The sequence below is a fragment of the Panulirus ornatus genome, chromosome 15 (assembly GCF_036320965.1).
Source record: "Panulirus ornatus isolate Po-2019 chromosome 15, ASM3632096v1, whole genome shotgun sequence".
Classification (NCBI taxonomy): Eukaryota; Metazoa; Arthropoda; class Malacostraca; order Decapoda; family Palinuridae; genus Panulirus; species Panulirus ornatus.
The window spans coordinates 2,627,362-2,651,308 of NC_092238.1; the positions used below are offsets into that span (position 1 = coordinate 2,627,362).

Sequence of the window (23,947 nt, forward strand, 5' to 3'; positions counted from 1 at the left end):
ACACCAAAACTTCAGTGAGGGTTGGTGGGTGGAATAAATGTGGGTCCTTGGTGGGGTGCCCCACGTTCCTGTCATCAGATTAGTCTTGCAGTTACCACTGATGTGTGCAAATCTGTGCTCCTTGTGCAATTCAGGTATACTTGCTAATCTGATTTCCCTGTAACCCGCTGTTTGTATTATCACTAAAGCATCTAAACATCCAGCAACATCTACCCCAAACCCAGCAATTACATGGAAGAGAACCTCTCTGACATTAGTAACAAATCTAGAAGTCCTATCATGTGCTGAGGCTTGTGAATTAGAATCACCACCTAGGCACTCTTGCATGAAGAATTCTGAGAAAATTTGAAGTGCTGTGGTCCACTATCCACCAATGTAACCACAAGGGTTAGAAATCCACTTATGGAAAAAAATGGAGAAAATGCACTTATATACATACAGCATGAGACGAAGAGGAAAAGCAGCCTCAACAATCTTCAACACTAGCCTAAGCTCTTAAGATTTATGTACTTTTATGTAAAGAAGATAATGTAGCTAAACCAGAGCCATCTAAAGCAAGTAAGGGATGGTGCAGTAGGTATAATCAACATTAGAAACTACATAACAAGAAGGTAAAGGTAGAATCTACCGATGCTGATCATGAAGCTGCTGCACACATCCCATTTTTCTCAGTATGCTTATTAGTTTGCTACAAGTGATTTTTCTTTGCATGAGGTTTTTGCAGAACATAATCCCTAATACAGCAAGGGATGGGTGTATTACAATTTCATATTATTTAATATGTCAAAAAATATCTTCAATGTACAAAAGATTTTTGAACCGAAACAGCCTACTCCCAGAGCAAATATTTTGTAAATCAAAGGTTTTATTATACTGTCATCATTGCAACCCAGTATCTCATTTTGTACGGCTCCTGCAACCTCATGGATAAACTCAGTTCAAAAACTGGTAAAATAAGGGACTTCTTAAGAGCAACTAGTTCCCTTACAAAACTTTCCTTCTTTTTGTCTACTGACACTAACATAGCCTTGCCGACAGCAGTACTTCTATTGGGAGAAGCCTGATAATCTCTTTAGGACAAACTGAGAATAACTCTCAGTGAAAACATTATCCAATTTCTTTAATTTCCATCCTGCATAATTCCAACTTAAAAGTTGCCAAAACAACTGTATCATACAATGAGTTTGAATAAGAAGGGCCACTAAAAAGTTAACCAAAGATGTAACAGTATATTTGTTGACAAGATAAGCTGGCATTATAAAGAGAATTCATAAAAAAATAATTCAACTACAAATCAAATCACTATACAAATACACACTTTTATTTACTAACTTTCATCATAAGTATATGGAGCATGAGAAAATAATAATAAAAAATTATTATTTATCTCTTACCTTTCTGAGTATAGCACCATCTTCTCTATAAATGAGAGAGTCTTCATACTCATCAGCCAAAGTTTCCTTCATGAGCCAGTCTGCAACTTTAGGTGGCATAACAGAGTGAATCATTTTTTCTTTTAATGCCTTCTCAAGTTCTAATTGCCGTCGTACTAATAAGGACTGTCCAATGCTCATGAAGGTGCCACGCATTCGGACCTGTTGGAGGAATGCATACACTTCACTGTGTGAAAATTTCTCATCTTCCATCAACTTTCTAAAATTGGGTTTAGACAACAAAGCCAAGTGTTGATTCTCCCTCAAAGGTACAGTCAACTGTTCCTGTCACAACCTTACCGAGATGGGAATGGCAAGCAATTACTCAGAATGCTCACTCCATCTCCCTTCACCTCTTACTTACCTGTTACCAGTTCCCCACCTGCTCCCATCTTTCCTCTCATTCTCTTCACACTATTAACCTTCTTCAAAGCATTTTCTTATTCATCTACAAATCTGGTGATGCCCTCCCACCCAAACTCACATATGCCCTGTTTTTGAGCCTCTGAACCTTCCTCCTAAACACCTGACACTTTCTATGAACATCACTCAATCACTTGCATTCCTTCTCTGCAGGAAACTTTCATATATCTCTCTTCTATTTCATTAATGATTCTTTTTCTTCATCCCACCACTCATTATCCACCATTCTCACTGTCCTTATTCCACTTTAAGGATACCACATACTTCTCTTAAATATGTAAGCACTGTTACCCTGACTACTTGGCATTCCTGATCCACTCCCCTTGCTAAATTTACTATCACATGCCATTCTTCACCCAATCTCTCCAGGTATCTGCTCACACATGCCCCATTTTTAGGTTTCCTTACTTTCACAAACCTCTTCCCATCCATATCATTTCCTTTTACCAAAAGCCTCAACAAATTTCCACCCTTGCCTCCAACAAGAGATGATCAGACATCCCAGCATCTGCCCCTCAACATATTTACATCCAAAAATATCTCTCTAGTATGCCAATCAATTAATACATAATCCAATAATGTCCACTTACCATCAAGCCCAATAATCCACATATCATATTTCCCTACTTCAAACCAGGTATTCTCAATTACCAGTCTTTTATTAGCAAACAGTTTCACAAGCTGTTCACAATCTTCATTCACAACACTAGATACCTTATGCCCCCAATCAACTCTCTACCGCCTTGTCACCCATCCATATATTCAAATCAACCATCACTAATATTTGGCCCCTCACATAAAAATTAAAGGTGCACCCACAAAGCTCTTCCTAAAATACTTGGCTCTCTTCCTCCTCAGATCCATTAGCATTATCCATCAATGACCTCTCAAACCGACACATATATGATGAATACAAAACGAATAATAATCTTTTTAAATGTAATCCTTAATTACAGGCAATAATGACCCCCAAACAATATTTCAACCCCAGATTCATATTCAGCATGAAAAATAGCCCTTATACTGAGATTTTACAGCAAATCTAGTACCCTTCAAAAAATATCAAAAATTGTAGGTTCAGGGTAGTTTTTAGCTCAAAAAAAAAAGAAAAAAAATGTCTTTTAAAACTGTAATATAATATAATGGAACATTTTTATACTTTAAATAATCACAGATACCTGATAAATATAAAATGATTGATGACACGTCTTAGAGGTAACTAAAAAAGCAGGCGTTAACGTCCCTCAAAATATTTCAAAACCAGATTTGTATTCAGCATGAAAAATAATCCTTATACTAAGGTTTTCAAGCAAATCTAGTATGCTCCAAAAAAAAAAAAAAAAAAAAAAAAAAAAAAAAAATTATAAAAAGAAAATACAGGAGGTCAAGAGAAAGGTGCAAGAGGTGAAAAAGAGGGCAAATGAGAGCTGGGGTGAGAGAGTATCGTTAAATTTAGGGAGAATAAAAAGATGTTCTGGAAGGAGGTAAATAAAGTGTGTAAGACAAGAGAACATATGGAAACATAGGTAAAGGGGACTAATGGGGAGTACGAACAAGTAGTGGTGATGTGAGAAGGAGATGGAGTGAGTATTTTGAAGGTTTGTTAAATGTGTTTGATGATAGAGTGGCAGATATAGGGTGTTTTGGTCAAGATAGTGTGTGTAGTGAGAGAGTCAGGTAGAATGGTTTAGTACGCATAGAAGAGGTAGTAAAAGCTTTGCGGAAGACGACAGCCGGCAAGCGGTGGGTTTGGATGGTATTGCAGAGCAATTTATTAAAAAAGGTGGTGACTGTTGTTGACTGGTTGGTGAGGATATTCAATGTATGTACGGTTCATGGTGGTAATAAAAAGAGTGTAGTTGAGAAAGCAGAAGAGGGTGTATTGAAATGGTTTGGTCACATGGACAGAATGAGGGTGGAAAGATTGACAAAGAGGGTATATGTGTCAGAGGTGAAGGGAACGACAAGAAGTGGGAGACCAAATTGGAGGTGGAAGAATGGAGCAAAAGATTTTGAGCGATCGGGGCCTGAAGCTACAGGAAAGTGAAAGGCGTGCAAGGAATAGAGTGAATTGGAACAATGTGGCATACCAGGATAGACATGCTGTCAATGGATTGAATCAGGACATGTGAAGCGTCTGGGGTAAACCATGGAAAGTTTTGTGGGACCTAGATGTGGAAAGGGAGCTGTGGTTTCGGTGCATTACACATGACAGCTGGAGACTGAGTGTGAACAAATGTGGCCTCTGTTGCCTTTTCCTAGCGTTACCTCGCACACGCGTGGGGGAGAGGGGTGTCATTTCATGTGTGGCAGGGTGGCAACGGGAATGGATGAAGGCAGCAAGCATGAATATGTACATGTGTATATATGTATATGTCTGCGTATGTAAATGTATGTACACGTTGAAATGTATAGGTATGTATATGTGCATGTGTGGGCATGTATGTACATATTTGTGTATGTGGGTGGGTTGGGCCATTCTTTCGTTTGTTTCCTTGCGCTACCTCACTGATGCGGGAGATAGCGACAAATAAATAAATAAATAGTTAAAGGTATTCATCAGCCAAAAACTTTTCTTTTAAAACTGTAATATAGCATAACAAAACATTTCTATACTTTAAATTATCATAGAAAACTTCAAGAAAACATTTCTATACTTTAAACAATCATAGAAAATATCTCATAATGCATCCTCTTGCCGATAGATATCTGATAAATACAGAACGAATGTTGACATGATTATCTTATAATTAATCCTTGATTACAGGATTTAATAACTACATAACAATATTTCGATCCCAGATTTGCATTCAGCATGAAATATGGTTCCACAATTGAGGTTTTCAAGGAAATCTAGTACCCTTGGAAAAATATTAAAAATTGCAGGTAATAGTTCTGGATATTTTTTAGCCCCACAAATTTTTTTTTTCTAAAACTGAAAGAGAACTTGATGAAACATTTCAATAAATGAAATAATACTAGAAAAATTCTCATGATGATTCCCTCGGCTGACAGATACCTGATAAATATGAAACAAATAACACGATCTCTTAAAAGGAATCATTAATTACAGAACTAAACAACACCAAAACAATGTTTCAATCCCAGATTTGTATCCAGCATGAAAAACAGTCCTTGTAATGACTGAAGTTTTCAAGCAAATCTAGTACCTTCCAAAAAATACACAAAATTACAGGTAATAGTTCAAAATACATAATAGCCTGAAAACATTTTTTCGTAAACTGTAATATAAGATACTGAAACATTTCTATATGTGAAAAAATTACAGAAAAATCTCATAATGCTTCCTCTAAATGACAGATACCTAATAAATACAAAATAATGATACAATTGTCCAATAGGTAATCATTAATTTCAGGCGTTAATAACCCTTAAACAATACTTCAACCCCAGATTTGTATTTAGCATGAAAAATTGTCCTTATACTGAGGTTTTCATGCAAATTTAGTAACCTCCAAAAAATACCAAAAATTGCAGGTTCTGAGTATTTTTAGCCCAAAATTTTCTTTAAAAGCAGTAATATTACACAATGAAACAATTCTGTACTTTAAATAATCATAGAAATAATCTCATAATGCTGCCTCTATCTGAAAAATCTTCTTAAGGGTAATCATTAATTACAGGGGTTAATGACCCCCAAACAATATTTTAACCCCAGATTCATTTTCAGCATGAAAAATAGTCCTTCTACTAAGGTTTTCAAGCAAATCTAACGTGCTCCAAAAAAACACAAAAATTGCACCAATAAATACTTTAGATTTCTTTACCCCCAAAAAAATTCTTTTAAAACTGCAATAAAACGTTTCTATACTTTAAAAAATCATAAAAAATAACTCATAATGCTTCATCTAACTGACAGATTCTGTTAAATATGAAAAAAATAATGACCCCCTAACAATATCTCAACCCAAGATTTGTATTCAGCATGAAAAATATTCCTTATACTGTGGTTTTCAAGCAAGTCTAGTATCCTATGAAAAAGATTAAAAACTGCAGGTAACATTTCAGGATATCTTTTGAAACAAATATCTTTTTCTTTTAAAAAAGTAATATAACATAATGAAGCATATGTAAGTATGAAATAATCAACGAAAAAATCTCATAATGCTTCCCTTTGCCAACACATACCTGATAAATGAGAAACAAACAATGACAAGATCTTCTTGTAAGTTATCATTAATTACAGGCCTTAATGACCCCTAAACATTATTTCAACCCTAGATTTGTATTCAGCATGAAACGTAGACCTTATACTGAGGTTGGTTATACTGTGGCTGGTCGTGTAGCAATCCAATGATGGGGTTCAAGTAAAATTCAGTTTATGCTCAACTATAATTGAGATAAGGAGGCCAGAAGCAGAAATGTCTATCCCTCAATTCTGTTATTCTTCAAAGACAGTTTTTCTACTAAAGCACCAACAAGTTTTGTGGCTTGGTCAGAGCTTCTTGGAGCTACTCTATAAGATAAAAAACCAGAAGACACACTTAACCTAGAATCAGACATTTTTTGAAACAAATGATCTTAATGCAAGCAGCAATCATGATATCTTTATTGGATTATTCCTATATGATTCAACATCCTTAGGTTTAATGAGCATGTAATGAGTAGTATTTGTTTGTGCACACACATGCACATCAAAGAAATTACATTTAAACACTTCATTATATGTCAATCCCAAAGCTACCATTTAACATTGAATCACGATATTCAATTAAATCTTTTTCTTTTAAACTATTCGCCATTTCCCGCGTTAGCGAGGTAGCGTTAAGAACAGAGGACTGGGCCTTTTTTGGAATATCCTCACCTGGCCCCCTCTGTTCCTTCTTTTGGAAAAAAAAAAAAAAAAATGATTCAATTAAATATGAGTAACAATAATACTCCTACCTGTGTCATTATCATAATGTGTGCACCGATAAGATGGATACAGATGTGCAGGCCTATTCTTACAAAAACCAAAACAGCCTTATGATCTATGATAAACCCGTTGAGCAGTTCGAAGGTAATTGAGTAGAGTGTTGTCATGATCAATGCCAGATAAAGTGGCAAGGGGATCACTGTGTAGATGAGAAGTAATACCTATAAAAAAAGGAAATGAGAATTACATTAATATTATCACTATGATCACTAAATGTATATCAATTCATATCAAATATAAGCACTGCTCTGATTAAAGAGGATGCTCCATTAAAATATCATTTCTTTCATCCTTATATCTTACAGTCTTTGTATATCATACATTTCAACCTTGTGGCCTTAAGAACATTAAATAATGTATGTTTATGCTTTGAGGCAAAATGAAGTATCAAGTAACACAAATTAAAACACAAAACAGCACACATCTCTCTCAATTTTTTTCTACACAATCTTTCTACCATTTTTGTTCAGTCAACTTACACTTCGCTAATAATTCCAGGTACCATGTTAACATAAGCAGAAAATTCTAACAATGCATACTTCAAATCTCCCATCCTTACTGCAGAGGAGAAAGTGCTGCCTATGTACCTCCTATTTATTACCTGATGCCTGTTCCCTCCAGAAAATCCTTTAAGGGGACTGCCAAACCAAAAGAGTCTCTGTACCTAGTGAAACTCCCATGCCTCTTCTTAGTCTTTAGTGCCTTCCCTTAACTTGCCACTGGCAACTACTGCAGTACTTCTATGGGCTCCTATGTAATATTCCCAAGTGCACTCATGTGCAAAGATCACATCATCAGGGGAGATACAAGAATGAGATAGAAGATGTAGAACAATCAATTAATATACGAGGAGGAAACGTAGCTAAGACATCATTGGTAAAAAAGCATTACCATATGGTCATATGATGGTTTTCGGGTAGATGTTGTTTGGGTTTGGCAACATGCCTGTTATAAAATTCTTATTATGTGGACAGGAAAGGGAACTGCTTACAAATTTTGCTGACAACAAAGCTATTCAGTTTGTATAGACCTTCACTAACATTGTTAAAATTCTTTGTGCATTTAATAACAGTTTCAATGACATTTCTCGTGGAAAAGGAGATACAGTTAACAACTAAATTAGCATTACTCCAGTAAATAAAAGATAATTAATTTTCAATAAATAATTAACTTTATCCATAATTACCTTAAGTGTTAGTCTTTCCTGCTTTAGTAATATGTATATCATTATCATTTAACAAATTGTTAACGACAATGATAAACCTTTTTGGACAATTTGGAACAACTGGATTTGACAAAACCGGCAAACACTACACCTTTACATATGTTTGCTTGTTTACCAATGGCGTCTTAGCTGCATCTCTTCCTTGCATATCAACTGATTGTTCTACATCTCCCATCTCATTCTTGTACCTCCCCTGACTGCGTGATCATTATACGAAAGAGCACTTGGGAACTTATTGTGTTTCATTTTCCTAGTGGAATGCATGCATTGTGTGCAACTGTACAAAGGTGAGTGTTCACACTACAGAGGCATAAGTATGAGTATTTGCAGAAAATTATATAGGAGGGTACTGATTGAGGGGGAGAAGGTATGTATAGAATGTCAGATTGGGGAAGAGCAGTGTGGTTTCAAAAGTGGTACAGGATGTGTGGATCAGGTGCTTGCTTTGAAGAATGTGAAGGAGAAATACTTACAAACACTGATGGATTTGTATGTAGCATTTATGGATCTGGAGAAGGCATATGATAGGGTTGATAGAGATGCTTTGTGAAAGGTTTTAAGAGTATATGGTGTGGGAAGTAAGCTGGTAGAAGCAGTGGAAAGTTTTTATCAAGGATGTAAAGCATGTGTACAAGTAGAAAGAGAGGAGAGTGATTGGTTCCCAGTGAAAGTCAGTCTGTGGCAGGGGTGTGTGATGTCCCCATGATTGTTTAATTTGCTTATGGATGGGGTGGTTAGGGAGGTAAGTGCTAGAGTTTTGGAAAGAGGGGCAAGTATGCAGTCTGTTGGGGATGAGAGGGCCTGGGAAGTGTCAGTTGTTGTTCGCCGATGATACAGCTCTGGTGGCTAATTCGAGTGAGGAACTGCACAGGTTGGTGACTGAGTTTGGACAAAGTGTGTGAAAGGAGAAAGTTGAGAGTAAATATGAATAAGAGCAAGGTTATTAGGTTAAGTAGGGTTGAGGGACAAGTTAATCGGGATGTAAGTTTTAATGGAGAAAAATTGGAGGAAGCGAAATGTTTTAGATATCTGGGAGCAAATTTGTGTCCTGAAAAAAGACTGATGATTGGGAATACCTGGTTCAAAAAATGAGATATACAAAAGTATATGTATGTGAGTAGGAGAAATGGTCAAAGGGCATTATTGGATGACGTCTTAAATGATAGGTGCATAAAAGAGAGACTTTTGGATGTTTATGTGCTGAGAGGGGTAGCTGAAGGGATATCTGATCACTTTGTTGTGGAGGTGAAGGTGAAGATTTGTAGAGGATTTCAAAAAAAAAAAAAAGAGTGAATGTTGGGAAGAAGAGTGTGTTGAGAGTAAGTGAGCTCACAAAGGAGACTTGTGTGAGGAAATACCAAGAGAGATTGAGTGTAGAATGGCAAAAGGAGAGAGCAAATGAAATGAGAGGAGTGGGTGAGGAATGGGATATATTTAGGGAAGTAGTGATGGCTTAAGCAAAAGATGCATGTGGCACGAGAAATGTGAAGAAGTAAGGTCGTCAGTAAAAGAGAGGGAGCGCCAGGAAATGGATGAAGAATGGCCCATCCACTCATATACACAGGTATATTTATACATATACATACACATACAGACATATGCATATATACACATGTACATATTCATACTTGCTTGCCTTCATCCATTCCTGTCACTACCCCGTCCCAAAGGAAACAGCATCACTACCCCCTGCTTGAGCGAGGTAGCGCCACGAAAACATACAAAAAAGGCCACATTCATTCACACTCTAGCTGTCGTGTGTAATGCAGTGAAACCACAGCTCCCTATACACATCCAGGCCCCACAGACCTTTCCACGGTTTACCCCAGACGTTTCAGATGCCCTGGTTCAGTCCATTGACGGCTTTTCCAAGCAAATTATTTTCTGCAAATGTTCCTATTATAAATGCTTATAGTCCTATCTAATCAAAGCAGTCACATCCAACATGGAGCAATTAATCATCCAATCAAAATATAAGCAATTCCATGTAACATGTACTGTATTGCTTCAAATTCAGGGTACCTTCCAGGCAAACCTCAAAGTGACATCCTACTTACACCAAAAACTACAAAATAAAATCTATATAAGAACATATATTCTCTGCACATGACTGCAACACATATGGTAAAGCAGCACATTTCATATAACAAAGAAATAGGATTGAAATTATGTAAAACATAAAACACTGAAACCATTAGTCAAATTTTTTCATACTAAATTGTTATACAAAAGCATGAACAACCATAAATTCAAATTTCATAAAAAATAACTCATCTTGCAAAAGTTGTTAATAGTTTACAATATGACAGAAGTACAGGCATGCACTTACTTCAATACATATGGCAAACATGGCCACAGGTGTGAGACCAGGAGCTATCTCTATGGGCGGCTGATGTAAAGAATACGGCAAAAGGCTCACCAACATCAGGGATATGGACATGACAACTGATACCACCAACTGATGACCCTACCAGAAGAAGTAATTTTGAACCTTAAATAAAATACCATGAATACTGTTCTCACACTTATATAATGAACTATGATGGAAATTCAAACCTAACAAAAATTAACATTAAAATGTGTTTTGCTTTTACTGTAGTAGGATTTTTTGAAACAAGAAAAACATAGGTTTAAGTAATGAAATATTTCACTGCAAGCAAAGCCTTATGAGCATCAATGAGTTTCAAATGCCAATTCCTCCTTCCCCCCAAATATCATGTGTATTCAAGAAGATTCTATCCCTTCAACAATAACAGGAAATATGAAACTGGTAGATATTCATTCAAGAGACTCAACAACCATACACAAATGTACACAATAGAAATAAAGTAAAGAAAAGCACTGTAAGGAGATCAGCAGATGAAACCAGAGTAAACTAAATGAATGGATCAGAGACTGACCTAATGGGAATGCAAAAAATTTAAGATACATTATACAAATGGGCAGAAGTGAACCTGACGGAATTTAATGAAGATAAATATGAGCATATAAGTTATCTGACATGGCAGGATTCATTATTGGTATCATATAAAAACCCTACAAGGAAATGATAGAAACTGGGACAAGTAAATGTAAAAGATTTAGGTTTGGATGGTATTACAGTGGAATTTATTAAAAAAGGGGGTGACTGTATTGTTGACTGGTTGGTAAGGTTATTTAATGTATGTATGACTCATGGTGAGGTGCCTGAGGATTGGCGGAATGCGTGCATAGTGCCATTGTACAAAGGCAAAGGGGATAAGAGTGAGTGCTCAAATTACAGAGGTATAAGTTTGTTGAGTATTCCTGGTAAATTATATGGGAGGGTATTGATTGAGAGGGTGAAGGCATGTACAGAGCATCAGATTGGGGAAGAGCAGTGTGGTTTCAGAAGTGGTAGAGGATGTGTGGATCAGGTGTTTGCTTTGAAGAATGTATGTGAGAAATACTTAGAAAAGCAAATGGATTTGTATGTAGCATTTATGGATCTGGAGAAGGCATATGATAGAGTTGATAGAGATGCTCTGTGGAAGGTATTAAGAATATATGGTGTGGGAGGCAAGTTGTTAGAAGCAGTGAAAAGTTTTTATCGAGGATGTAAGGTATGTGTACGTGTAGGAAGAGAGGAAAGTGATTGGTTCTCAGTGAATGTAGGTTTGCGGCAGGGGTGTGTGATGTCTCCATGGTTGTTTAATTTGTTTATGGATGGGGTTGTTAGGGAGGTAAATGCAAGAGTCTTGGAAAGAGGGGCAAGTATGAAGTCTGTTGGGGATGAGAGAGCTTGGGAAGTGAGTCAGTTGTTGTTCGCTGATGATACAGCGCTGGTGGCGGATTCATGTGAGAAACTGCAGAAGCTGGTGACGGAGTTTGGTAAAGTGTGTGGAAGAAGAAAGTTAAGAGTAAATGTGAATAAGAGCAAGGTTATTAGGTACAGTAGGGTTGAGGGTCAAGTCAATTGGGAGGTGAGTTTGAATGGAGAAAAACTGGAGGAAGTGAAGTGTTTTAGATATCTGGGAGTAGATCTGTCAGCGGATGGAACCATGGAAGCGGAAGTGGATCATAGGGTGGGGGAGGGGGCGAAAATTTTGGGAGCCTTGAAAAATGTGTGGAAGTCGAGAACATTATCTCGGAAAGCAAAAATGGGTATGTTTGAAGGAATAGTGGTTCCAACAATGTTGTATGGTTGCGAGGCGTGGGCTATGGATAGAGTTGTGCGCAGGAGGATGGATGTGCTGGAAATGAGATGTTTGAGGACAATGTGTGGTGTGAGGTGGTTTGATCGAGTAAGTAACGTAAGGGTAAGAGAGATGTGTGGAAATAAAAAGAGCGTGGTTGAGAGAGCACAAGAGGGTGTTTTGAAATGGTTTGGGCACATGGAGAGAATGAGTGAGGAAAGATTGACCAAGAGGATATATGTGTCGGAGGTGGAGGGAACGAGGAGAAGAGGGAGACCAAATTGGAGGTGGAAAGATGGAGTGAAAAGGATTTTGTGTGATCGGGGCCTGAACATGCAGGAGGGTGAAAGGAGGGCAAGGAATAGAGTGAATTGGAGCGATGTGGTATACAGGGGTTGACGTGCTGTCAGTGGATTGAATCAAGGCATGTGAAGCGTCCGGGGTAAACCATGGAAAGCTGTGTAGGTATGTATATTTGCATGTGTGGACGTGTGTATGTACATGTGTATGGGGGGGGTTGGGCCATTTCTTTCGTCTGTTTCCTTGCGCTACCTCGCAACCGCGGGAGACAGCGACGAGGTATAAAAAAAAAAAAAAAAAAAAATGAAAAACTACATTTCAGAGAGTATACTGAGAAGATAATGTTATCAAGTCAAATGATGATGTGGTTCTGAGAACTTTCGCTACAAAAGATGGATACCCACTGATGAAACAGTTTAACTTATTTGTTTAATGTACCTCTAAGAAGCAAACTGAATACTTCTGCATTGTATGGTCACCACAAAAAAAAAAAAAAAAAGTATGAGAGAAATTATTCACTTCACAAGCAAAACTGAGGGAATGAAATATATGCATTACTAAGAGAGGCTAAAGAACTGCAATTATAAAGCCTAGAGAGAAGAGAACAATAAAGAATAATATACATATGGCAACAATTTCAAGCTATCAAAGAAAGTCTTCAAAAATATTATGAAACATACCAAAAATAAATATACTACAAAAATACATTACAGCCCATCCAGGAAACTAGAACAATTATTCATCATGCTGCCAGATGAAATAAGAAACATCCATTTAACAATTATGGAAACACTTAAAAGAGTACTTGGAAATCAGTAACAGATGAACCAAAAATCAATAACTATATAATGCAGGTGGCAACTGAGGAAAATAGTCATTTTCAGCAAGCAAGATGTGTAATGAGCATTTCATGCCAAACCTGCCATTTTGGTTAAATCTTATCATAGATACTGATAGGCAAGTAGGAACAATGCCCTTCTTATTAACACACCTCTCTCTTATCCTATCATTTCTTAAACAATCAACCCTCCTTAGACTACAAACTGTCCTCAACCTTTTCATTAAAAACACATTCACCCTCTTCCATACATTCTCACCAAAAGACCATCCCTTGTATTCATACAACACTGTCGGTACTATTTCACCTTCAAACATGCCTATCTTCACCCGCCCAAATAGTGACCTCCATTTCCACACATTCCTTGATCTCCTAGGCCCTTCACCCTGCCATTCACCCTATGATTCACTTCAGTTCCCATGGTTCCATTCGCTGCCACATCCATCCCTAAGTATCTAAAATACTCCACTTCCTCCAAGTTCTCTCCAGGTAAACTCACATTCCAAATAACCTACCTTTCTTTACTAATAAACCTCATAACCTTACTTTTATTCACGTTTACTCTCAATTTTCTCCTTTTATGTACTCTCCCAAAATCATACACCAACTTTTGCAGTTTCTTGCTCCAATCTGCCACCAGTGTCATGTTATCAGCACACAACTGACTTACCTCCCAGGCCCTCCTATCCTCAACCGATCCTCTCTCAAAGTTCTTTGCAGTTACCTCCTACACCAACCCAAGCATAAACAAATTAAACACCATGGTGACATCATACACTCCTGCTGCAGATCAAACATTATCTGGAACCACTCACTCCCCTCTCAAACTACTCCCATGCATGCATTGCTCATGTGATAAAAACTCTTCACTGATTTAAAAAGCTTTCCTCCCATACCAAATATTCCTAACATCTTCTACAAAGCATCTATATCACTACCATCAAATGCTTTCTCCAGGTCTTTAAATCCCATAAGCAAATCCTTATGTTTCTCTAAGTATTTCTCACACATATTCTCCAAAGCAAATATCTGATCCACATTCTCTACCACTCTTGAAACCACACTGCTCCTTTCCGGTCTGATGCTCTGTGCATGCCACTACCATTTCAATCACCACTCTCCTATGCAACTTATCAGGAAGACTCAACAAACTCTTACCTCTGTTATTCTAATGTTGACCTTTTTCACCCTTGCCTTTATACAGTGGTGAAATGTAGGAATTCTGCCAATCCTTACCTTGATCCATACATAAAATGAAAATCCTAACAAACCAATTAAAACAGTTGCCCTTTTTCTTGAAAATTCAACTACAATACCATCCAGTCCAGCCATCCTGCTACATTTCATCTTATGCGTGACTTTCACTTCTTTCTCTTTTCACCGAACAATTTGTCATGACCCTCTCACTTTGTATAAGTCCCCAGCCCAAACACCCTAAATCTGCCACCCTAAAATCAAACAAATTAAATAATTCTTATTCTCTTCATTTCATCTCTGCCTGTTAACACTTTCCCCTTTCCAAAAAAAAAGTACTAACAGATAAATCCTAAGGTACAAAGGGGTAGCAAAACATTTTCTCATACACTTGGGCATATCACTATCTGCAATACATTTTGGTATTTTCTCTTTCTGTTCTTGAAATCATTAATTACTGAAAGAAAAACACCATGATCATAGATAAGGGTATTTATGGATACACTTTCCTTAAGTTCCTGCAATAATGTAACTTAACAGTTCAATGCAAATTGTGTTTGTATTTTGTGTCATGAGAGCACTGGGAGGGTTGCTTTCAGGTCTATGGGAAGTTATTGCATATATGGAGGAAAATTATAAGAAAAAACATGAGTCACACATCTCATAATGGTGCATTATGTAAGCGTAATTAATGGGGTCCACAGCATCAAACAGCTGAAGGAACCAACCCTGATACTAACATAGCATGTTCCCAGGTTTTGAGAACTGTTCCTGGATTATTATAAGCTCATTCATTTCATCCATACAAACAACCATTTCCTGGTGAAACCTTTTTCAGAGACCCTAATATGTGAGAGTGCACCTGTGGTTGCTTTTGTGTGCATTAACATGACTCTGTCATAATTAATTATGAGTGCTACTCCTTCACTTACAGTAAGATCATCAGCATGTGAAAGAACTACATGAAAGAAAAAGGGAAATATGTAAATTTACTTGAAATATAAAATCTACCATTCACAAATGCTTAGACCTCGTGCTTACCTTGTAACTCTTGGATCGGGTATATATAAGTTGTGCGAGAGAGGCAACAGCAAGTATTATTGCAACAGCTAAACAGAAGGGCCAGTGAGAGGTGCGTAAGACTGCCCAATAGATTGCCCAAGTAACACTGCTCACAAAGATGTAAATTAGTGCATACTGAAATCGTAGAGTCTGGGTTGGTAAAGATGATCGTTGGTACTGTCCTTCAAGAATATCACTATCAAATCTGAAAATGAAATCAATACTATTAAAGACATATAATGTCAAACCTAAAAGAGAAAATCAGTGTGCTAATGGAAAACCATAACTTCAATGCAGGGTTTTCCATTCATATGAAAGGAACACCCAAGGAGTTTAATAAAACTAATTTCATTACAGGAACTTGCTTTATGACTTTATACATCTTTACACAGAACACCACTTTCAATCTGACTGCAACCATTGTCAAACTAACTCACAAACATATATCAATATCTACAATCATCTAGCTACTATCATCATTCATAAGCCATCTAGAATGTAAAGCTGTGAACAAATTCATTTTTTTTTTTTTTTTTTTTTGCTTTGTCGCTGTCTCCCGCGTTTGCGAGGTAGCGCAAGGAAACAGACGAAGGAAATGGCCCAACCCACCCTCATACACATGTATATACATACGTCCACACATGCAAATATACATACCTACACAGCTTTCCATGGTTTACCCCAGACGCTTCACATGCCCTGATTCAATCCACTGACAGCACGTCAACCCCAGTATACCACATCGCTCCAATTCACTCTATTCCTTGCCCTCCTTTCACCCTCCTGCATGTTCAGGCCCCGATCACACAAAATCTTTTTCACTCCATCTTTCCACCTCCAATTTGGTCTCCCTCTTCTCCTCGTTCCCTCCACCTCCGACACATATATCCTCTTGGTCAATCTTTCCTCACTCATTCTCTCCATGTGCCCAAACCATTTCAAAACACCCTCTTCTGCTCTCTCAACCACGCTCTTTTTATTTCCACACATCTCTCTTACCCTTACGTTACTTACTCGATCAAACCACCTCACACCACACATTGTCCTCAAACATCTCATTTCCAGCACATCCATCCTCCTGCGCACCACTCTATCCATAGCCCACGCCTCGCAACCATACAACATTGTTGGAACCACTATTCCTTCAAACATACCCATTTTTGCTTTCCGAGATAATGTTCTCGACTTCCATACATTCTTCAAGGCTCCCAGGATTTTCGCTGTGAACAAATTCATACCTTAACATAATATACCTGTGTGTTTCATGAGATATTACAACACTAAACAAAATGATCCAGTTTATCATTACACATTTTCCAAGAAATCACCAAATATATAAAACAATAATTTCATCAAGAAACAAATTTAGCCTTGCCTGGGATCCCACCAAGTGGAGGCAGCCCTCTCAAAGAGCATGGGGCAACAGGAGTTGCGTCGGTGAGAGGCTAACATAAGGGCATGCAAGTGAGGAGTGAGGGATAATCTGATGGCTTCCTCCTCCTCCATTACTCCTCCTCCTCCTCTACCTCCTGTTCCCCCTCCATGGCCCCCACTCCCAGACACCATTTTCACAATTAGTTTGCACTAATCTCCAAACAAATTTCTTCTATAACAGGACTGTAGTAAATATTTCTGAAAAGGAAAAAAACTAAGGTAAATCAATGACTTTTTGATGCCTGGAAGGGAATTCCATGGAAAACTGATGTTGCCTGCAGTGTAGCATAGTTAGTGAGAGTGAAATATGAATGGATGAAAATATGGTTTGCAGAATATGAAAAAAATTATTATGCAGATGACACAGACTAAAATAAGTTAAATCAGCAAACTATGTTATGTTCCCAGATGATCCCTATCATAAGTGACATAAAAATCAAACTAGTGCCATTCAATTCTTTAGATGCTTGAGAATTTTCTTTGCAATAGGTGTTTTGTATTATTCAGTCTCCCTACACTTTATATTATTATGCATGAAAATTATGAAACTAATCTGAATGTTTTTGTTAATGTTCCTTAGGTCTACTATGTTCACATTTTTACAAAAAGCATCAAATTTAAAATATCAGAGAAATAAATAACAAAGTAAACACACAGATTTAAAGGAAGCAAAGCCGTAAAAGTGTGAGGTCTACCACTCTTGGGTACATGAGAATTAGGTGTCTCTTATCAAGCATGCAATGAAAGGAAAAGCCAGAACATGCTATCCTTAGCAATAAATCTATCCATCATGTTAGTTTTTAGCCATGCACAGCTCAAAACAGTCCATGACTTTCTGATGCAGCAACCAGGTTGCCAGTTTCTTTTAATCTTTCATTTTATAGCATAGATGCCTATCAGTTTTCTGCTTAGACTCCACCTCTGGTATCAGTTTTGACAAAGATGAAAGTTCAGATAATATAGTTACCTATTTCTATTTTCAAATGAGAGTTGGGGTGAGAGAGTATCATTAAATTTTAGGGAGAATAAAAAGATGTTCTGGAAGGAGGTAAATAAAGTGCGTAAGACAAGGGAGCAAATGGGAACTTCAGTGAAGGGCGCAAATGGGGAGGTGATAACAAGTAGTGGTGATGTGAGAAGGAGATGGAGTGAGTATTTTGAAGGTTTGCTGAATGTGTTTGATGATAGAGTGGCAGATATAGGATGTTTTGGTCGAGGTGGTGTGCAAAGTGCGAGGGTTAGGGAAAATGAGTTGGTAAACAGAGAAGAGGTAGTAAAAGCTTTGCAGAAGATGAAAGCTGGCAAGGCAGCAGGTTTGGATGGTATTGCAGTGGAATTTATCAAAAAAGGGGGTGACTGTATTGTTGACTGGTTGGTAAGGTTATTTAATGTATGTATGACTCATGGTGAGGTGCCTGAGGATTGGCGGAATGCGTGCATAGTGCCATTGTACAAAGGCAAAGGGGATAAGAGTGAGTGCTCAAATTACAGAGGTATAAGTTTGTTGAGTATTCCTGGCAAATTATATGGGAGGGTATTGATTGAGAGGGTGAAGGCATGTACAGAGCATCAGATTGGGGAAGAGCAGTGTGGTTTCAGAAGTGGTAGAGGATGTGTGGATCAGGTGTTTGCTTTGAAGAATGTATGTGAGAAATACTTAGAAAAGCAAATGGATTTGTATGTAGCATTTATGGATCTGGAGAAGGCATATGATAGAGTTGATAGAGATGCTCTGTGGAAGGTATTAAGAATATATGGTGTGGGAGGCAAGTTGTTAGAAGCAGTGAAAAGTTTTTATCGAGGATGTAAGGCATGTGTACGTGTAGGAAGAGAGGAAAGTGATTGGTTCTCAGTGAATGTAGGTTTGCTGCAGGGGTGTGTGATGTCTCCATGGTTGTTTAATTTGTTTATGGATGGGGTTGTTAGGGAGGTGAATGCAAGAGTTTTGGAAAGAGGGGCAAGTATGAAGTCTGTTGGGGATGAGAGCTTGGGAAGTGAGTCAGTTGTTGTTCGCTGATGATACAGCGCTGGTGGCTGATTCATGTGAGAAACTGCAGAAGCTGGTGACTGAGTTTGGTAAAGTGTGTGAAAGAAGAAAGTTAAGAGTAAATGTGAATAAGAGCAAGGTTATTAGGTACAGTAGGGTTGAGGGTCAATTCAATTGGGAGGTGAGTTTGAATGGAGAAAAACTGGAGAAAGTGAAGTGTTTTAGATATCTGGGAGTGGATCTGGCAGCGGATGGAACCATGGAAGCGGAAGTGGATCATAGGGTGGGGGAGGGGGCGAAAATTCTGGGAGCCTTGAAGAATGTGTGGAAGTCGAGAACATTATCTCGGAAAGCAAAAATGGGTATGTTTGAAGGAATAGTGGTTCCAACAATGTTGTATGGTTGCGAGGCGTGGACTATGGATAGAGTTGTGCGCAGGAGGATGGATGTGCTGGAAATGAGATGTCTGAGGACAATGTGTGGTGTGAGGTGGTTTGATCGAGTAAGTAACGTACGGGTAAGAGAGATGTGTGGAAATAAAAAGAGCGTGGTTGAGAGAGCAGAAGAGGGTGTTTTGAAATGGTTTGGTCACATGGAGAGAATGAGTGAGGAAAGATTGACCAAGAGGATATATGAGTCGGAGGTGGAGGGAACGAGGAGAAGAGGGACACCAAATTGGAGGTGGAAAGATGGAGTGAAAAAGATTTTGTGTGATCGGGGCCTGAACATGCAGGAGGGTGAAAGGAGGGCAAGGAATAGAGTGAATTGGAGCGATGTGGTATACTGGGGTTGACGTGCTGTCAGTGGATTGAATCAAGGCATGTGAAGCGTCTGGGGTAAACCATGGAAAGCTGTGTAGGTATGTATATTTGCGTGTGTGGATGTATGTATATACATGTGTATGGGGGTGGGTTGGGCCATTTCTTTCGTCTGTTTCCTTGCGCTACCTCGCAAACGCGGGAGACAGCGGCAAAAAAAAAAAAAAAAAAAAGAAAGAAAAAAAAAAAATCTATTTTCAATATTAACTGCTGAGGGAACCTTGAAGCCTTTCCTTTACTGTCACTACAATTTACAGAGCTTGATTCTTTCCATTTTCCATTACAGAGGTAGAAAAATAAATTACAAATAGCTGAATATTACAATATATATCATCGCATTTGTTTATATATACCTAAATTGTATGTGTATGTGGGTGGGTTGGGCCATTCTTTTGTCTGTTTCCTTGCGCTACCTCGCTAACACAGGAGAGAGCGACAAAGCATAATATAATAAATTGTTCTTTTACTAATTCTTAACTCTGAAGCTGCTTTGAGGCTAGTGAACTTTTCATTGATATGATTCTTTAGAACAACAATCTGAGGCATTTTGTTATGCACCTTTACCCAATGTACTAGAATTCTTACTTGGTGCAGGCTGATTCTTCACAGCCTATTTAGATCCTCCTTTTTCAAGCTGGTTTGATTTTAGATATCAAACTCATCTGGAAATTAGTGCCGCAACTGTGAGTGACCAAGCCTGGAGAAAATTCATAGTTCAGGCCTAACAGTCAACCAGAGGTCCTTCTCCAAAACCTTTGATAGAACTTTAACCTACCAGAGAGGTAGCTTTTCTTTTTAATCCCTACTATATACTTCAATCCAAGTTTGCTTATAACACTTATCGATTCACTTAAGGTCATCTTTAACCCTATCTAGTATAAGATCTTAACTGGGTAAGATATCAACTCAACTTTAAAAGTGAACTTCAGAGAATGATACAAGTGTTGTCTTCTAGACGACACCACTCTCATTCAAGCAAACAGTAAAATTCTTTTAGTATCATGGAAGGGATAGGGTCTAAGGTGTCTATGAAGTGGAGTACCATGGCAAATTTATGAATGTTAAATAGACTTTTATGAAATTCTAAATGCAAAGAAAAGCTAATGAAGACTTTTATAGTGAAGAGAAAGGTTACTCAAGTCCCACATAGCACATGCTTTTCATCTTTTACTTCTTTACTTTCACAATGCCTTTACTAGGATTTCAGGGCTTCTAAACACTTTTAATTGACTCAAATCTTGTTTTATTCAGATGGATACCTCTTCCTCAATCACAATCTATCAATTATTTCATTTAGTCTAAGAGCCAACAGTCTTTAAACTAGGAATGCTTTCATTTATATTGCTCACTGGCTAGATCCTCTTAAGGAGAAAATGACCTCTGAACCCTTGAAAAATTACTATTTCCTACAGGGAAGCCAATGAGCAAGTCTTCTATTTTTCTCACCATCCCTCCTTCCTTTATTAACTCTCTTTTACTTCCTGTAATGTAATTTCAAATTCTGTGGAAATAAATTCAATTGCTTACACAGATAGCTAAAGATTTTAGATTTGTAACACGATAATGAGGGAAGAGTAGCAAATGATGGGTTGCTTAAGACGTCATTGCCTTTAGAGGCAAATGGCAGGTAAACCACAGTGCAGCACTGGGATTAACTTATAGTCCAGTGGGTGTGAGGCTCTCCTTTTCCTTAATCACTGGCCTCCTTAAAAAGATATCCTTAATCACTGGCCTCCCTAGGGAAAAAAGCTTTTCATGAGTTCAAAACTTGTTGCTTGGACAACTACACACCTCAGCAAACTGGTTAGCTAAAGATACTATAACACACCTCTGCACACTGGTTAGCTAAAGATAAACTAGTATCAAAATATTAAGGAATGATTGAGTTTTTTGGTACAAAAAGATGTGACAAGTATCATAAAAGCCCTGATCATGACAAGGAAATATGACGAGCATACATCAGACTTAAAAATGCTTAGATTATGTTCACCTGATTTGGCTATCTTGGTAGCCAGCGTGAAATTAGCATTCTGCCTATCAGGTTTCATGTACTGTGTCCATACTAATGGTGATATCCCAGTTTCACTGATTGCTTGCAGTAACTGTCTACAGGATACAGATGACAGGATCATTATGCAGTTACACTGCAGGTGGGTCTTGGCAATGCTGGGAGATGAAAGGAATAATACCTTTTTATGTATGTCATTCCTAAACAATGATGACTAATTAAGAGAACAAAACATCAAAGATACCACTATACTGTTATTCTGCACCCAGGATTTGATGTTTTAAATCATGCAACCTGCCCTACAGTCTACACTTGATATCATCATAAAAATGAGCATAGTTTTCTTATCTACCTTTTGTATCTTTAAAATTCATGAAGCATAAATCAACACAAGTATCCTCATCCAAGAATTCCTCCCTGCTCACCTTAACAGCAAATTCAATTTTCCATCCATCTACTTCATCAATACCTAGCCAATCAGCAATGATTACAATTATAAGAATTAGTATCAGACCCACATAACCTACAGTTCTCCCTCACTACATGCTCCAACTCATTCTCTTTAATTCTTTCATCATATCAAACAACTATTCCAAATGAAAAGTGATATTCAATTAATGTTAAGGGAGCATCTAACAATGAGACAATCTGTCATTCTCATTATACTGACTGTGTTAGTCACTAAGTAAACTTTCTTCTCAGCAAAAAGTATAAACATATCTCACTTGATATCTCAGCAAATTTTACACTCTGATTCTCATGTACTTCCAGGATGAACAGAACAGAAAAGGAAACAGCATTTCTAATGAAACATGTTTATGCTTTACACTCAAGTGTTGATCAAAATTAATCATGTAAAAAAGTTGTGCGTGAATGCATGCATGTATGAATTTGTGAACCCCAATCCTAACTACAGTACAAGTTTTATCAATATAAATCTGAATAAAATCTATGTTCCTTCCTGAGGTTTGTGGCCTACTTTTCCAATATTTGTATACACAAATGGGTGTGAGCAGAATCCACTAGTATGTGATACTACCAACAGAAGTTACCTTTGACAAGGATGGATCATTGTCAACAGATGCAAAGTGCACAGCATCATCAAGAACTTTTCACCTTACCCTGATCCTCCAAGTTGTACAGCCTTGAAACTGAAGAAGCCCCATTAAAGGGGTCCTGAGGCTAAAAGCAAGATCTTTAATATGACTTGCTCTCTAAATAACCTAAAAGATGATTTCTCTAACACTAAAATACATTCAGAGATGTTGATGCTAAAATACAAGTATATGCACACCCTGTAATCGTTAGAACCAAGCAATGTAAAAATTTCTGAAATTTATGGACATTTTTGAAAGATCACACAGACTGTGACATGAATACATCATAACCTATAGAGAGTGTTTTGTGTACTTAATGCATGCCTAATGTTCACTGTTTATTATAGTGTATTCAAATGTATACTCCATGAAACAACAAAAAACATTTACTGAAATTACTGTACAAGGCTTAATCAAAGTTCTTCCTTCACAAGCTCCCACAATATATCATGCTGAGTAAGGCAGAGATTGGCAGTTGCAAAGAGGTGGAAGAAGCAGTATCAGGTTCAGCTGATAGTGAAGTAAAGAGAGGCAGGAGGCAAGTCATGCATTTCAATCACTGATGAAGAAGTCAGTGTTGATGTACATGATGGAGCTCAAGTCTGTATGGCATTGATGATGATGGAAAATCAGGACTATAATCTATAAAACTATGAAAATCATATTTGAAAACTATAACTTAAATCTCCCTAAGCAATAACATATTACCTATCTTCACAACTATTCATTGGTATATGACCCTGTTATGGTCTACTTCTACAGCCCTGGTGCTGGCTTGTGTTCAACTTTGTGATATAATTAAAACATCTGAGTGTTCTCACATGAAAGTTAATGAGGAATATCTTGATCACGCGCAAAATTGTGATCCTTTCCAATATATATATATATATATATATATATATATATATATATATATATATATATATATATATCTTTTCTTTTTCTTTTTCTTTCAAACTATTTGCCATTTCCCGCATTAGCGAGGTAGCGTTAAGAACAGAGGACTGGGCCTTTGAGGGAATACCCTCACCTGGCCCA

At 37.5% G+C, this 23,947-nt stretch overlaps 1 protein-coding gene across 2 annotated transcripts in view; it reads right to left on the bottom strand.

The window, feature by feature from the left end:
- Window positions 1-23,947, bottom strand: part of Ac13E (Adenylyl cyclase 13E) — a 52,781-nt gene that overhangs the window by 26,611 nt on the left and 2,223 nt on the right. The window contains exons 2-7 of one of the 2 annotated variants that reach the window (XM_071670345.1): window positions 21,795-21,970; window positions 16,941-17,197; window positions 15,545-15,770; window positions 10,347-10,484; window positions 6,762-6,953; window positions 1,395-1,595 (exon numbers count right to left, since the gene is read on the bottom strand). In XM_071670345.1, the coding sequence (XP_071526446.1) occupies window positions 1,395-1,595; window positions 6,762-6,953; window positions 10,347-10,484; window positions 15,545-15,770; window positions 16,941-17,131 (948 nt within the window). In that variant the 5' untranslated portion in view covers window positions 17,132-17,197; window positions 21,795-21,970. The remainder of the gene's footprint in view (window positions 1-1,394; window positions 1,596-6,761; window positions 6,954-10,346; window positions 10,485-15,544; window positions 15,771-16,940; window positions 17,198-21,794; window positions 21,971-23,947) is intronic. The other variant, XM_071670346.1, reaches the window with a different exon arrangement.